Here is a 17961-nt window from a genome sequence, read left to right on the forward strand (position 1 = left end):
AAGAGTCACTTATCGGTCTAACCAGTTCTTCTGAATGGTTCTGGTTGAGATGTGGCTTTAGGGGCTACAAGCTGACGTGGAGTCAGGCTGATTAGGCTCCATTTTTTTTTTTCTTGACGGGATATTTAACCGCACAGAGGTATGTTCACATGTATTCTTGCATGTCCCATAGTACTGTGTGCAGTGCTAGCTCTTTTACCAGCGGACCCATTCTGCCATTTTGCCCTTAAAAACTATATTTCTACAAATATCCATGAAGATAAGTGATGCAAATTCGGAGCCCGTGAAGCCACTGTTCTATGAAATTCATTTTCTTGCCCATTTTCAACTTCAATCAAGCACATGGTCAGTCATGCGGAACATATGTGCTGTAAGGAAATTGCCACAGTGTCTACGTCTGAAAGCAGACAGAAAGAAAAAGGGAAAGAATAAAAAAAAAAAGAAAAAGAAAGAAAAAAGGCACAAAGAAGGAAAAAAAAAAGACAAGCAATAAAAGCCTAATGAATGTGGAGTCAATACTGGCATCAACTGAGCTCTTTAACTGATATCACAGCCTCGAAATGTCCCCGAGCTGTGAAAGTCGTAAAGTCTAATATCGACTAGCTGCCACTGCACTGCTGCCCGAGACATTAAAAAGGAAACTTAAAGCCAGTTCTACAATTCCTGCAGAGGTGCTCTCAGAGTCATTCCACATGTAAATGAGCAGAAACTGTGCAAGACATCAGGGTAATGGAGAAAACCATTTACAAACAGCGTCCTTCACCAACGAGCATATATCACTGAAAGTAAAGCAAGATTATTTCTACAGGTTCCGTTTTTTTTTTTTTAGATTAAATAAATAAAAATAATAATCTTTTTTTTTTTGTCCATGTACACCCACAGTCCTGTCAAACCAAACTTACTTTAAGCTGACTTTCTCAAATTTGTATCCATTCGTTTAAGCTTATTTTTTTTTTAACTATTTAACCATCACTTTCAGCTATCCACGGTGGCCATTCACCGTATCTATTTATTACTTTACATCAGAAAACTTCTCTGCTTGCCTGTTCACTTTTACACATTCTCAAACAATGCCTTCTGCTATTGACTTCATATGAGGATGCATTTTGATGTGTTCCAGTTGTAATCTCCATTTGTTCAAATTTCTTCAGCTATTAAATAATCCGTACACCCCCTGGAGTACCACACAGGTACTGTACAGTACCACACAGGTACTGTACAGTACCACACAGGTACTGTACAGTACCACGGGTTGGTCGGCTTTACCTGGTATCGGGATGATCGGTATGTTCTCGTTGGCCACCACCCGAGGAGAGCTGCTTTCCTCCACGTAGAAGTGAGCCGTCTGGAAAAACCTCCTACAGGGACACAAGAGAGAGGAACACTGATATGCCACAGTAAAGTCTATTAGGGAGTCGTTATCACATTGTTCTCAGAGCCCCGGTCTGTCAACAACATCATCTACAAGTTGAATACTGTAGAATGACACGGTCGGGACCGGCAGGAAGCGGCTAATGAAAACCCCAGAGTGAGTGGGACACAGCTGATCGCACACAGAGCAGCTCCTGGAAACAGTCTGAGCTGACTTCGGGGAAAAGGTAAACAACTTACAGCGACACACACACACACACACACACACACACACACACACACACACACACACACACACACACACACACACACACACACACACACACACACACACACACACACACACACACACAGAGCAGAAGCAAATTTAGCTCTTTACTCAAAACTGAAGACAACTTTTTTCCCAAAAACACAGATTCTCTCCTCAGGTCAACGTACGCCTCTTTCAAGAAATCCCACGGCAGCAAAATCAACTCCCGAGTCAAATTTTCCTGGAGGAAATGGGCCCGACCGCTGTCAGCAGATGCTTCAAATTAAAACTCGTGTTGACGAAGTTCATCAGCGAGACCAGGTGGAACTTGGGACATCCGTTACTCGTCCGTAGGGACAATTCCTCTTGTTTTCGAAAGCTTAAAACGTCTGTGCCGCTTCTCGCATATTTCCCAATTTTACAGTCCGAAGTTCACAGACTGAGAAATGTAAAAGGTGTCCCATCAATGCTGAAGGCAGCCATGCTTTTTAGAGGATATCTAACTGAACTGACTGTGGATATTATAGCGCTGTAAAAAGATGAGTTAGGCTAAAACGTTCCACATTGCAGATGTCCTGCACCAATTTGAGCACAACAAAGAACAATTCTTCAATAATTAGTGAGACGTTGTCTAAATAGTAGAAATAATAAATACAAAATATAATTCCTTACTTCTTAGAAAGCTCCTGAAAAACAGAGACGGTCTGTAAGTGATGCATTTTTTTAAGGTCCTGAACTTGCACAGCCTCCCCCCCCCCCCCCCATATTCACACAATGTATACTAATGAATGCATATAAAAAGACTCGTGTTTCATCCCAGTGCCAGCACATTTCCCAGGTTGAATCCTACCTGTACTTGATGCAGAGGAGGGAGCAGATGCTTGTCATTCTTCAAGAGGTATAAAGCAATCCATAGAGAGAGAAATAAAAAAAAATGGCTGCACTGTATTTAAAAGATATAGAAAGAGAGAAAGAAAGACTGAGAGGGGAGGGTGGAAAAACAGAAAGGGAGGGGAGGAGAGGCCCCCCCCCCCCCCCCCACCTGGCTTGCGTCACAGCCTCCCAATCCAATGGCCCCCCCCCTGTGGGTGCAGATGTGGTGTGGCTAACTAAACAGCACAGTCGACCCCCCCCCCTCTCCGATTCTCTTCCACGATCTCAAAAGAACAATTTGCTTTGGGGAATGCAACTGGGATGAAATAGGCTCTCTGAATGGATGTCAGTGGAGAGATGCATCCCATTCAACACCGGTGTCAGCGGCACTGAATCACTAACCACGAAATGGGATTTTTTTTTTTTTTCCCCTCAGTTGAACATCTGGAGGTTCTCAACAAACACCTCAAGCCTCTGAGGCTTCCAGATGCGCGCTGTAAGGCCAGCAATTAATTCCATGGTAGACATAATATAACTGTGAAAAGGAACAAGCGAAAAAAAATAAATAAGACAAGGCCATTCATCTTCAAAAGACGGTCGACCGATCACATTTTAAAACAAAGAAATTTAGACAAAAACGGATTGTGGTATTAAGTTGTTAATGACCAGAAACATCTGGCTTTAATAGCCGCACTGTCACCAGGAGAGACTGCACGGAGCTGGGAGAGTGAGGAGAGTGTGAATGGGTTGATTCCATCTGTCACCGTGCTCTTTTCCCCAGAGGAAGCAGCCATTGTCTGTGAACTGTCAAAGAGTTGTCACAATAACAGCTGTGATGGGCATTTCTAATCTCAAAGCTGCCCCTGCTCTTCTCCTCCTCAAACACCAGAACTCTCAGTAATCCATATCCGGCGACTGAATCGGCTACAGTCGTCTTGCTTTCGACGGTCTGCTTCTGAACACCTCTGTGGAGCCGATAACCAGGCTGTTATTTACACCACGCTCCTATATTAACTGACACCACAAAATGCGACGGTGCGGTTTTGTTGGCCCATATCGTTTGCTGCAGTGATCTCGCACTTAGAAAACTGCCGTGGCAGAAATTATTTATGAAAACGCATCTAACACATTCCAGGAATAAATAAATCTCGGGCTGTAAATAAAGAAAATGCCACCCAACTAGAAACGGGCCCTTTGTCGGCAGTAAATATGCACGAGAGCAGCTGAGGGTATGGTCCACGGTGCTATTTGTAACTCATTAACCATCCCACGTGTGCCAATGGCCGGGTATGCGCAATTACTGGGGCTCCAATGGCATTGCTGGAAATTAGCCCAGCAGATGAAGACACAGCTGGGACCCCTGCCTGGCTCTGGCCCGGGGCCTTCGGGTCTCCTGACCCTCATCACCCAGGTGGGTGATGAGGGGGGCCTGATGTACGACACCAAGGCACGGAAAAAAAAAAGCAGTCTCAGCTACCGGACTGTTGGAGATCGATGCGCATGAAAACAGACGAGTCCAAACTAGACGGGTCTGAATGTGGAGCAGACTGAGTGGGAAATCCCAGACATGCACGAGGGCTCGTCACTTAACCCGAAATGTGAGATTCATGGGAGGGGTCAGTGTGGGTTATAGGGTTATATCAGTGACGTCCGTATCAAGAGGAGACATTTTGAGCACATATTTAAAAATCTTTGGTTCTTTTACTGGTTTAAAAGGCACTACATGGCCGGCTTTCAGTTTATGAACCCGTAACGCCCCTCAGATCCTCTGGTTTCCGTCTTTAAGCTGTCCCACAAAGCAGAGAAGTCACTTTATTTATTGGTTTATTTGATAAGGGACATTAATAAAAGCATTGCTGTAAAGGCGCCAGAGTTAGCCAAGAGGCTATTTTTCATCTGTACTCCCACTGTGCTCCGAACTGCAGAAACAGCTTTCAGGGGAATTAAAAGTAGCTGAAAATACCAATATTTTTTAAACAGAAACTAAAACTTTCATGGTTTTTATGATTATTGCTTATTAGTCTCTTCATCTTCTCTCCATTTCCGTCTCGTCAATCATTTGTGAAGCACTTTTTTTGAGTCGATTTGTTCGAAAGGTGCTCTAGAAATAAAACCTGATTGATTTTTTTACCGTTCTACCAAACTTTAAGACCTACAGTGTCCCATCTGGAATGAGATTTGGAACGCCGAACTCACCTCCAGTAGACCATCACAATCAGCAGCATGATGAGGCACAGCAGAGTGAGAGCAGACACCACCACCAAGGGCACGATCCACACCATCCTGCCCATTCCCGGGTGAGGGGTTCGGGTCACGTTGGACAAGATGGTCCTGTCTGGAACGTTAACACACAGACACATAAATACATACACAAATATTTTACTGATTTACACCGGCTCATTCGCCAGCTTTAAAGTGCTTTAATTTGCATGTTTGAAATGACTTTGACGGGAAATTGTTTTTTTTGGTGGTATGTAGGTTCATTCTGTATCTCCAGGTCAGATCCATGAATCTGCCAAAGTGTCTTTTTTTGAAGCAACCACTGGGAACAGTCAGACATGTTTTAATTCTATTCATAGGGGCTTTAATCTTCACCATACTTCATTATTATATATATCTAATGTCAACCTGAGCCTTAATATTTATAAAGAATGAACCTATGATGAATAATAAACCCATCTATCATGTTAAATCGCACTAACAGTATCACTGCCATCTAACATTGTGAGGGTTCTCTCTCTCTCTCTCTCTCTCTCTCTCTCTCTCTCTCTCTCTCTCTCTCTCTCTATATGCTGAAAGGGATTCCTCGAGGCAGAATCCCCCTATGGCGGATGGTTTATTCCTGCCTCCAGGCCTCTTCTGTGTTGCAGTCACACAAAAGCCCGGAGCTTCATCTTTGACTAAAATGGTAACCAGTGTAGTCACTGTCTTAAATCAACGTATTTGTTATGCTACATTGGGCTCCATAACCTTTTTGGTAGGGATTACAGATGTCTGCTTTGGAGAGAGGCCTTTCCTTGTATGATAGCTGATAACAAGAAGAGCCTTGCGGCAAATTCAAAAAAAGCGATGTGTCTGACTGGGAAGGTACAGCAAGCAATATTGTGTCATATCTGTGCGGGAGAGAGAGAGAGAGAGAGAGAGAGAGAGAGAGAGAGAGAGAGAGAGAGAGAGAGAGAGAGAGAGAGAGAGAGAGAGAGAGAGAGGTCTGCTCACCAGTGTGGACGGAGAAAGGCCAGAGACTCTTGCCATCGCTACTGATCTTCGGAGACAGAGTGGAGCTGTGGGGAATCTGCATCTCGGCAGTGTCATTACGAGGCTCCGCGGTGGAGAACGCATTAACATCTGTGGGATTCTTCTCTACGTCGACCGACTGATCGCCACCGGTGCTCGAGGGTACCGTGGTGCCTTTGACCGTAGGCTTCCCTTCTCCTTTCTCTTTGGCTGTGGACGCGGGCATGGGGATTAAAGGCTCTTTGACCACAGTGCTGTCGGCTTGCTTTTCCTCATTATCAGGTGCAGTCTTGCTCTTTCTCTTCTTCTCATCCTCTCCCTCCTCCTGCTCGCCTTCTCTCTCCCCCTCCTTCTCCTCCTCGTCGTCCTCGCGCGCGGCCTGCTTCTCCTCAGACGGGGTGTCCGTCTCGGAGCCCTGGGGCGCCGCCTGCTCGGTGCTGGACTTCGCGGACGGGACGGACGAACGGGTGGGATTCTGCGTGGCTGGCGGCGCTTTTGTGGGCCAAACGGAGCTGGGCAGAGACGAGATGACCCCTCCGCCCACGCCCAAGCCTGCCAGCAAGGTGCTCGTCACCACCGATGCCACCGTGGCCTGGCTGCCACTAGAGGAGGGGCCCATCCCCGTTGCCATAGAGACAATGGAGAAGTGGATGCCGGAGGACGTCCAAGTGGAGGAACCGGAGCTGATGGGAGCCATGTCTGCCGAGGACGCTGGAGAAATTGTGGGCTGAGAGATGCAGGCAGAGAAAAAGAGGTTATCCACCGGAACCGCATGGATGTTCATCATTGCCCTTTAAGCCTGCTGGCATGTAATGTTAGGAACGTACAAAAACACTCACCATCCCGGTCTTCACAATACGAGACCCTTCAAATATTCTCGTCGTATTAGCTGGAAAACAAGAGAGCAAGCGGAGCGCTTTTAAAAAGAAACATGTCGTGCGTCAAAATGAGTTCTTCTTCAAGAATGAATAATTGACTCGACGGCTGGAGGGTTTTGACCGGGTACCTCTGAAGAGCAGAGTTTGACTGAAATCACTGCGCAGGTCATGCTGACACACGGCCTGCACTCTGAACAGGTACAGGACGTCAGGGGACACATTGGTGATGACGGCTTTCTGCAAAATAAGAGATGCACACACACACACACACACACACACAAGACCACTTGTTGTAAATAACGTTAAAATGGGAAAATGAAAATACATTTCAAACTGCGGATGCTGTTGATTTACAGTGGCCACAATGGAAACATACTACGCTGAGACTGCTCTGTGGACGGCGTATGACCAACGAGTTTCGATGCAGTTTGAAACCTAATTTCCTGCCTGGCGTAATTGCGTGGCGGACGGCTTTACTTATGTTAACGCGGCCCTCGGAACCGACGGGCGATTGCCTCCTCGTGTTGGAGAGCTAGTATTTCTTGAAAAGTAACTCGGATGAAAAAAGGTGTCCAGAGATAGACGCTGAAAATTGAAATGGAAATGAAGAGGGCAAAAGAAGAAAGGCCGACAGCGGAGAGAATACCGTCACTGCGAGCGTCACCTGATTGAGCACCTCGTGGACACATTAATGAATGAATATCATATAAAGACAACAAAGGAATCATTCTAATTAGTCCATTCTATGAAAGACAGTCATTCTGATAATTGTTAAAGTCATCAAGTAGCCAAAAAAAAAAAAAAAAGTCTCCCCAGTCAACTTAAGTGTTCACACGTAGGTTTTAAGAAATGACTGCCTAATATTTGACGCCTAAGTTTCTCAAGTCATCCTGAGGGGCGCAGGAGTTAAATGAATAAAATACATGTTCATTAATTTATTTCTCGCTGAGGATAGTGTTAGTTAAATTCTGCGGAGGTGTTCTTGACTGCAGGAAGCCCGATTCCCTCTTCATTTCAACCTGCTTCAACCTCACATATAAACTGCATGGACTAATAGTGTGTGTGTGTGTGTATGATACAGTATTTCCACAAAAATCGCATCTACTCCTCCGGATTCTACTGTGAATATGCAAATATTGTAAAAACAGCTTTTTACTGTCAAACTGTAACACACAATCCTGCGCAGTGAAGGTTAAACATCCAAGTAAAGTAGGCGAAACACGTGATTGTGGTGGAAGGGGTTGTCAGCTAACGCATTAGCTAGTTTCAGCTTCAAGCACTGGAAGGAAGGGAGGAGGAAAGACGTCCATCTCTTCACGTCCCACCTCCTTTGTGCAGTTGCTCCAATACACCAGTAGTAGTCACTAGTGCAGCAACGTTACGCGCTCCCTCGCCGGCTTCCCACAAACGACAATGACAACCGTGTTTACTGAAACGCATGCTGGAGGTAGTGCCGCCACGAAGGGGGAACTGATCCCGGGTCTCTGAACCAGTGGGTGAGTGTTTTGCCCCTGCACTGTTTATATCTAAAGAGTTAGTCATGCAGACCGTCAAGACAGCTGGGGGTCAGTGGGCTTTAAAAGAGATGCACAGCTGGGTGTTGGATTCCCTCATATGGAAGGATATGTGACCAGGGAGAAAAATATGTAGTGTGGAAAAAGAACAGCCCTGTAGGTGTAACCTCCAGCAGGAGGGGGGGGGAGGATATATCACCGTGGAGACAGCGAATGTTCTCTTGGAGGGATACAGGAAGGAATGATGTGCTAACTCAATGTTTAAGGCACACAAGCAGAGTTGTGTGATCACTGGTGTCAGAACCTTCACTGAGATCTGAAGGACTACACTCGCACTGTTGCCGGCGTCGGTTGCTAAAAGATGACAGTTTGTCTTCAAAGAGCTGCTTCCAATGCTTGAAAACAGAAGGGATTTATTCAAATGTTTGTTACAAAATTCTAATAAAAAAAAAATATAAAAAAATAAATACTTTGAGGGTTGCACAATATGGATTTTTTTCCCCCCACAAGTCATTACCAATAATGACCTACTTCTCATCGCTTAGTATAACCGACAATTTCGCATTTGTGTTTAAAAAAAGAAGAAAGAAATTCATAACCGTCAGTTAATGCTCACCTGAGGGAAAGAAATGCTAAGATGAGCAAAGACGGATGATTTAATGCTCCATAGTTTTGACCTGATCAAATCTAACTGGCATCACTAACGCTAATGCAACACAAACAAAGAACAGTTCTGTTTCATCAACTATATTGTCCCGTAAACTAGATTGAAGTGCACACCGCCCCACACTTCATCGAAATGCTGCGCTTTTAAATTAAAATGAAAAAAGAAATTTGGCTTCAGTGATAATTTATTTGCTCTAATTTGATTCTCGGAAATAATACAAAATATCAACTTACCATTATCTGCCAATAGTTTATGCACCCCATCTATATCCTTACAACATTTGGTTTGTATTGCTGTGTCTGATATATTCTGCTTTACATTATCTCCGAGCCTGTACTGACAGCAAATGAATAAATGGAAAATGCACAAACTGAGAAGGAGGCCACAGGCACGTTTGCCAACACATTACACACACACACACACACATATATATCAGTTAAACTTGTCAATGTGTGCGACAGTCCTGCGTGTCTATTTTCAGACAGGTGAGTGACAGGGGATTGTCTGGCCTCCTCATATCGAGCAACAGCCGAGCGCAGAGTTCATCACAACCTGTCACCTCCTATACACACTGTCACTGATCCGGCCGCCCCTGTGATCCGGCCGGATACATCAGAGGCTCCGCAGACCAAACCGGAGCCGTTTAAACTACATCCATGACGACAAGTCTGGGGGGAGAAAAAAAAAAAAAAAAAAAAAACGACGGCTTGGGCGTGGTAGGAGCAGTTGTTTAGTGGCGGCTGATGATGATGATGATGATGATGATGATGATACGATCATACGCACCATGCTCTGGTCCCCGGTCTTGGTGAAGGTCTTTTCGTCGGCGACGTCTCGTTTCACCCAGCTGTAGGAGACCATGTAGCTGGTGATGGGTGGGTGGTAAACGGCCAGAGGGCGCTCCCAGCTCACCAGCAGCGCCGTCTGGTTCAGCGGCTTGATCTTCATGCTCACTGGGGCGCTGCTACACACTGAAAGAACAGAAAGCAAAGAGGAGTACGAGTTTTTAAAAAAAAAAAAAAAAAAGCAGCATGAAAGGGAAAAAAAAAGAAAAGACACTTTTTCACTGTGTGAATGCAACCGAGTGAAAATGAAAGGCTGTGTAGGGAGGACTGCTTGACCACATGTGTTTGTGTTTGTTGGCAGAAGGCACGCTGCCTTTTAACAAGCCTATCATTACTGTCTGCTGCTGACTGGACTCAAAGACAGTTCTACTCGAGGAAACCTCAAGGTGCGCGATAATACACTAACTCGATAACAAAAACACACTCCTGGAGGCTTTGCCCGGGCTCTGGTTCGGCGTCAATGCAGATTGTCACATCGCTGCAAGCGATTCTAGGTAGAACACCACACAAGCTGTGTGTAGAAGCTAAACACGTGGTAAAGATAATACTGCAATTTCCTGCCCAGACGTAATTTTGCAGGCTCCTGCAGGAAACAGGAAGGCTGAAACGAGCGGGGTGAAAAGCCCGAAGTCAGCCTCAAGGTGGCAGTGTAGGCTGCAGCGCGGGTATTTGCACAGGGATCAGTGTTGAGTAAAGGACAATCTGGACATGCTTCTCAGCATCAGGGCAACAGCAATCAAGAAGCGGTGTCAGCTGATTGAGTGCACAAAGGGCTTCTATCAAATTCAAATTGTCACCACAGTTCTCTACAAAGTGACGCGATGGTGCAAATTATGCCCCATGATATGTGAAAGGAAGACAGGGTGGGAGGAAATCAGACACAGGAACACAGGGGTGGAAAAAAAAAAAAAAAAAATACACACAATAGCGAGAATATCTCGGGGTGTTGATTAGGTGTGACAGGTGTGAAATGCATTATAACCCGTCAGATGTTCGTTGTCAACTACAGTGGCTCAAAAGCAGCCCGTTTAATAACAGCTGAAGACATCATGATGGTTTTACTGCCTGCATCATTACCGTCACGTCAGCCATCATCCTTTTCACCGGCAACACCGGCGCACTGAAAGCAACAGCAGCCGGAGCTCTGCGCTCCTATGTGGCAACTTGGAATGCAACGCAGTTGCGAGTCATATTTTTGTTTGCTGAAAGGTCGATATAGGATTCTTTTATGCAGACGACTCGCAATAATTCATTGTTGTGGATTTCCATTATCGGGATTATGAACTTAAAAAAAAAAAAAAAAAGTGTTTATCCTGTATTTATTTGCTTGTTTATCAGTAAATATGATAGTCACTTCACGCCCTATCTGTGATGCACTAAAATACATTTATTTATGAAAATAATGTAAGGTGATTTGAGTATGTTTAAGTGCCATTTTAAGAGTTTCGAGCATATTTTGGATGATTACCGGGATAACAATCGTGAATGGAAATGAATTTGGCTGCGATCGTCGCGACATGACATTTTCATACCATCCCATCGCCAAGTTTGTTCACTATGATTGGGGCAACTTTTCTTACACGTGGTTTACCGATGAGAAATCACAACGTCTCTGTATCAATTATAAACTTCATGGATCTGAGATGCTTCATTTTATGAAAACCTTTTTAATACAATGGCAGATTGCCAGCGGAATGAACTCATCTAAAAATCGGTTCAAAATTTGTATGCAAATGGGATTTTTGTCACTTCATCCCAGGTTCAACTAAAAATCATCACTGGCACAATTATTTATCGCGCTAGAGCCTCTCTGGTAAACAATCCCAACGATCTTCTGTGAACAGATATGTCGCAACGGCCCAAAATCAGCCTCATCGAGGTTTCACCTCAGTCTGCAGCACCGCTCAAGAGCAGAGCGCGTATTCTTTCTCTCCTGGCAGATTCAACCGTAAAGGGGTTGGATTGACAGTTGTAAACAAACAGCAGCTCCGCCGCTTCTCTCTCCCTCTCAAGGCTGTACCATTTGTTTTAAGGAGGCTTTGTGTAGTCATTGGAAGAAACTGGAAAAAACAACGATTCCATTGAAAACACAAAAGAACGCTGATTTTTGACATAAGAAGTGTATTTTCTGAACTTTGCAGTCAAGGTAGGCGTGTCGTCTGAAGGGGCTGAACACCAACACCGCAACTACATTATAGTGTGTGACTGTTGCTACGGCTACTGTCAGTCGTAACGCTGACTAACAGCATTACCACGTCGGACATGTTAATAATGTCCTCAGTCGACTGAGAAATAATAAACTTGATTCTTTGGTTCCGGTTGCAATTTGAGGATTTGCTGCTTTTATCCGTTTTGATGTAATTGTGCGTTCACTGATTTTTGTATTCTAACTTAGAGAAAACAAGCAAGTTCAGTGCATTAGGCCCTATTGTCTGACATTTTATAGACCAAACAATTCATCAGCTAAACCAGAGAAGGGTAATTAATAATGAAAATGAAAGTTATTTGCAGCCCTATGGACCATATCATCATTAACCAAAACAAGAAAAACAGGAAGTACACCAAAGGCTTGCATGCACAGGTTGATAGATCTTGGTTGTACACATGCAGATATACATCAAATTGCTATATATATATATATATATATATATAGCAATTTGATGTATATATATATATATATATATATATATATATATATATATATATATAACATGTATGTTGCATTAGAAGCTATACATCTCTGATGGCCAAGCAACCTTCATGGCTGTAAAAGCCACAGTGGCTGCATTCAGTCACGGCGTGGCCCTGGCTCGCACACAACATTTACAAGCAAAACCATAATTTACTGTGCGCAGATAAATACCCCCCCCCCCCCCCCCCCCCCATACAACCTTGACAGATGTCACCCCCGAAGATAAGACACCGTTTACTCCCAGCGGCCCACCGTTAAGTATGAATTCTTACATTTTAGCACAGAGAAACAGCAATGCGAGAGAGACACAAAGAGAAAACAAGCGAGCGAGGAAAAAAAAAAGAAAAGAAGAAAAGAAATGGAGAGACACTGGTCCACATTCATTCTGCCTACTGACATAATGCCACAAAAGCAATTTCACGACTTAATTTGTATGGGTCTATTTTAGCTGCGCCACATATTAATGATGATTGCTGATCGGCCTTGTGAGAGTGCTCCAACTTCATCACAAGCATTCCCAATCAATTCTCCCCGCCAGACACCAACAAGACCACTTTAAAGCGCAGCAGCTTTTCTCATTAGTCTCCATAGTTTCTGTACTGTTCGGTTAACGCAAGCGCTGCAAAATGCTCACATAACAGAGAGACGAACAAAAAAAAAAATACACTCTAATCAATCTCTGCGTGAGGTCTGTGCTTTTGTATTAATATGTTCTTTAATATAAAAATGAGTTGCAACAATGAGGGAGTGATATCTAAAAATCGGGTGAAATTTGAACTATTACATATTAGTTATTTTTAAACCGAGGCAGCATTTGTTCTGGAAAACAAGAATAACCTTTTGTGGTCCCATTATATTTACTGAAGCAACTGATTTGGGCTCTACGGATGGGTCTGAACACACTGAGCAGCTAGATGAGCTTCCCGAAATCTGGCGCAAAAAACACTATCCAAGTTCAAAATAATAACTTTTTTCGACCAGAGAGAAAATAGTGCTGGTATATATATATATATATATATATATATATATATATATATATATATATATATATATATATATATATATATATATATATATATATATATATCTCGAGCCGTCTTTGTGGAATAGTATGAAAAATAAAATGTAGCGAAAACTTTAATTTACACATAACGGACATCTTGGGCTGGGCGATGTAGCCAAAAATCTTCTATCGCGACGAAGGCCGTCGCACATATCATCCCATCTGAAGACGCTGAATTATTATATGGAATTATCGCGACGCTATCGGACCGTCGGGTTGAACTGACAGGGAGAACGGGGAACAAAGCAGGAAACGCAACGTACCTCTTGAAGCCTCGGTGCTGTGAGGGCTTCCCAGGACTTCGGTTAAGTCTTTCTGCCATGCATCTTTTACAGCCGACTTAAAGACTTTCCTGTCGTCCAGGTCCTGCAGGGGTCGGAAGTTGTTCCTCAGGTACTCGACAGACTTGACGTGGTCCTGTTGCTCTGTTGTAAAGATGGAGTAAAAGGCCTCCAGCTAGATGGGAAAGAAACAGAGAACAGCTCCTGAACAAGTTACAGTTATTTTTACTGTGTGTGTGTGTGTGTGTGTGTGTGTGTGTGTGTGTGGAATATAATATATCATGCAAGGCTGCGTTTGTAGCCACTTGACAGCAGCTGACTGTTCAAAACTGGAGCAGAGGATTTTGCAAAAAAACATTCCCACCACAGGCACCAGCAGGCGTAGACCTCAATCATCATCCTGGCTACCTACCGGGCCGTAACTTCTCAATGGGGCAAATTTGTGGCCATTGATTGCCATGAATGATCTCCTGCCGCGCGCTGTAATGACTACACATTACAGATACTGCGGAATCAATGTGTCCTATGCGTGCTTGGAGAAATAAATTACGGGTTCATAACAGACTATCTGTGAGCGTCACAAACATTGTGGCCGTGGTCAATATTCTTGCAGCAGAAGTCGTTTCTGAACAAAAGATTTGTCCTCCTGCAAGTTAATAGAAATTCCACTGAGCCCTGCAAAAAAAAATTTTTTTCTACAGCGCAGAACGCTCTGGAGGAGATATGCAGCTGGGTAACCCACGACTCGTATGTATAAAAGATGCAGCAACAGTGTGTATGGGATCAGCAAAAAGCACGGGGCATGATTTGGCATATATTACCTCTCAAAATCACAAAAAAAAAAAAAAAAAAAAAAAAAAAACTGCTCTAAAAACACAACCCTGCTCTAAAGCCTATGTGCTTTAGGTGAATCCTGTAAAATGACCACAATTATGTTAAACCATTACCGCAATAATTTCAAATGGATGTACATTTAAATGAATAAACATTTCTGCGTTCGAAACAACTTCAACAGTGTGATAACCAGCCTTCATGGGCAGCAGTATTCTATTCAAGAGCCGACTGTCACGGTCTCAGACCAAAAACACGATACGTGCAGAAAGGTTGTCTCGCATTATCTTTCAAATGCCAGTAATTGGCACCCACTTCCTGCTCACTCATCCGCTATACAGGCAGTTGTGGTTTCATATGCAGAGGAGTTATGGAGGAAGGAAGCGGGGGGGAAAAAAAAAAAAGGGAAGATGGAGGAGAGGTAGGAGAGGATGCTTGTGCGTCGACACTGTGGGACAGCAAGTGATCCACGAAACGTGTGCAAATAGAGGATATAGCTGTCTGGGCGTGTGTGTGTGTGTGTGTGTGTGTGTGTGTGTGTGTGTGTGTGTGTGTGTGTGTGTGTGTGTGTGTGTGGACTTAACGCACCTGTGAGTGGGACAGATACACAGGCCTGGAGAAGATGATCCACTCCACCACCTTGATGCAGGGCGGTGTGGTCAGAGAGCCGGTGTATCTGTAATAACTGTCCAGTGACGATGGCAGCAGATCCCTCAGGATGAACGACCTGAGGCTGGTCTCCTTTTCTGAGTAGGGAATGGGATCAAGAACAGCACATTTTTAACCGCCCTTAAACGCTTTGCCAAAAAACCCCTGAATATCCTCAGTTGCATTTTAAATGCTTGTTTCATTTCGTTCTCCCTGTGGCATTTTAACTGCTTTCCTAAAACCTCGACTAGTGGAATGATGGTGACAGCAGTTAAAAGCCTCACCACTTGTTATCACTCTGGCCAGATCTCTGTGCTCAGAGATCTCCCTTTGGTCCTCTTTAGAAAGGAGCAAAGGGAGGGGAGTCGGATGAAATGGCGTGCTCTGACAGCTGATCTGTGGCTGGGTGGTTTTTCCTGCTCCCCGTTACGTGTAACAACTGTCGCGCGGGCCACGGGGACCGAGACCGATCCCAATGATTAACGGATCTGTTCTATCCTTCGTGATCAGAAGCAGGCGAGGCCATGTGAAAATTTTTTTTTTAAAAATTTAAAAAATAACAAGACAAAACAGCGGGAGCTACACAAGTGGGCTTGTTTTTTTTATTGAATTATGACGTGAAAAACCCAAATAATTGTCAAATCCAAATCTCTAACAGCTTATTAAGTTATCTAAGAAAGCAGAGGCTTCGTTCGGGTGATAGGACTGATAGAACTACTGAGGCACTGGAAGCCTCGCCCCATGCCTCATCTCTACTCAAAGTCAAATTCAGTATTCACAGCCTTTCTTCTCCCCGTCTTCAGACGGCGTACGTGCCCTATCGCTCATGGGCCGCCGAGATGCTGACGGATGGATGACTGTGGGATAACGAGCTAGCGGAAAACCAACCACCCTAACGGGGGGGGGAGGAGGCGAGAAGCATTTAGCAGCCAGCAGGAAGTGAGTGTAAAAAACCCCACACCCACACCGAGCTCCCTCTCATCTGGGAGATGAGAGATACTGTGGCGTTAGCACGAACATCTGCGAAAGGGTTCAGACACTTTTAGAGGCTGATGGGAGATTCATGAAAGAATCGAGTAAAACCAACACGTTTTGGCAACCTGCCTTCATCAAGGTTACAACACAAGAGGAGTGGATCTGAAATGCCGCAGTGAAATTAAAAACCACAGGTGAAATGGCCTCCCAGCTGATAGCATGCCAATCAGAAAATAGCCCAATTTCCTTACCGCAATTACTTCAATGGGATTTTGAGTGTGGAAATTTCATTGAACAAAGCGACCCCGTATTTTGAATCCCGGGCCAATTCACTTTTTCGCTTTTTAAGAATCTCTAGTGGTCTCAAAGTGAGTTTTTTTTTTTTTTCTACCCCTCACACGCGTGTCATTTCCCACTTATTCTGAAAGCTGTAAAAAAAAAAAAAAAAAAAGTAGTTTCCTCCGCCTACAACGCTCGACACAAAAGTCAAAACCGTACAAGCGCACAACACCAAACATCCATCTCCACAGAGTACAGGGAGCGAAATCCTAATTAGAAACGGCCCCCAAACGAAGCCCAGCACTGGATCCAGCGCACTGACTCTATGCTTCCCTTACATCCTTTATCCATTTACGCGTGTCCTTGTCAGTATATAGTTATGCTCACATACGGTCGGCGGCAGGTTGTAAAACAAGCCATTCGTGTCTGTGCAAACAGAGCCGCCGTGTCCCCCCCCCCCAGATGCTGTGAGGGATTACAAAGTCACGTTATATCATCTGCTTATGGTCTGCATAAGTCAGCCATGCAGCGCCGCAGCAGTAATTTAAGATAATAGGCCATGAAGACAACACAAGACTGTAACAATTTCAACGTGAACACGAGCCTCCGTCGGAGCCGAGGGCCACGATGTACACATGTATGTCTGAGTCGGAGTAAAACGGAGTGCTGTCTAATTGAGGGCTCAGATCTAATTAATAGCTCTTCCTCAGTAAGCGAGGCTCCTCAGAGGTCCCCCATTGTGCACAAGCAAGCAAGGGAGAGGCGGTATCTTGCAACAATTTTTGCATCCTTTTGAAGTTAAACTCCGCTCATATCTTGCGTTTTAGACTCTAATTTTGTTGGGTTTTTTTTTAGAAAATGAAGACCAGTGGTTACGCAGCTGAAAGCGAGAGCATCGATCTTTGTCCTACGGGGGGAAACTGCAAGGGGAGGAGCACAATGTCGGCACTGTCGTGAGGAATTTTCCTCTGGGATCAAGCGAACGGATTGTTGACGTTGATGTCCGTGAGCGATTTTATAAAAAGGGATATCAAGGGATTGAATATCCCACGTGAACGTGATACCCACAGTATTGTTTCATGTAGAAGAGATTCTGGTGTGACAGACAAAATATATCAGTGGATAGTAAATAAATAAACAGCATATATATATATATATATATATATATATATATATATATATATATATATATATATATATATATATATATATATATTCACATACACACACTTTCCCATTACTTACCATGATGCACTACTCCTTTCAATCCCTGGATGATGGGCTCTACAGCTGGATTGTCTTTTTGCCCCAGCTGCAGGAAATGTCCCGAGACAAAGGATTACAAAAAGGGATTACAAGGAACTCAAGGAATAATCTAACATAACGACTAAGGACAATCAATATGAACAAAATACAGCGGGACACAATGAGGCAAACGTCTCTACAATACCACATAATCTAGCAGCATCTAATTCCGTCTTTTGTTTTTGTGAAATCTGTGATGGGTTGTTTTTTTTGGTGAGATTTTGAAGGTTGATGTAACTTGTTCCTGGTGTGTTG

At 44.0% G+C, this 17961-nt stretch overlaps 1 protein-coding gene across 1 annotated transcript in view; it reads right to left on the minus strand.

Annotated features, from left to right (window-relative positions):
• The window catches only part of ca16b (carbonic anhydrase XVI b), a gene marked incomplete at its 5' end in the record, with an annotated part of 28276 nt that extends 10551 nt beyond the window's left edge, over positions 1-17725 (minus strand). The window contains 9 exons of the mRNA XM_068712712.1: positions 1267-1358; positions 4691-4829; positions 5711-6455; positions 6568-6617; positions 6735-6843; positions 9574-9758; positions 13651-13843; positions 15088-15245; positions 17647-17725. Of these exons, the coding sequence (XP_068568813.1) occupies positions 1267-1358; positions 4691-4829; positions 5711-6455; positions 6568-6617; positions 6735-6843; positions 9574-9758; positions 13651-13843; positions 15088-15245; positions 17647-17725 (1750 nt within the window). The remainder of the gene's footprint in view (positions 1-1266; positions 1359-4690; positions 4830-5710; positions 6456-6567; positions 6618-6734; positions 6844-9573; positions 9759-13650; positions 13844-15087; positions 15246-17646) is intronic.
• Between the last annotated feature and the right edge of the window lie 236 nt (positions 17726-17961).

This window comes from Cebidichthys violaceus, unplaced genomic scaffold (assembly GCF_023349555.1).
Source record: "Cebidichthys violaceus isolate CVI_PGR_0920_01 unplaced genomic scaffold, fCebVio1.0.p SCAF_17, whole genome shotgun sequence".
Taxonomy (NCBI): domain Eukaryota; kingdom Metazoa; phylum Chordata; class Actinopteri; order Perciformes; family Stichaeidae; genus Cebidichthys; species Cebidichthys violaceus.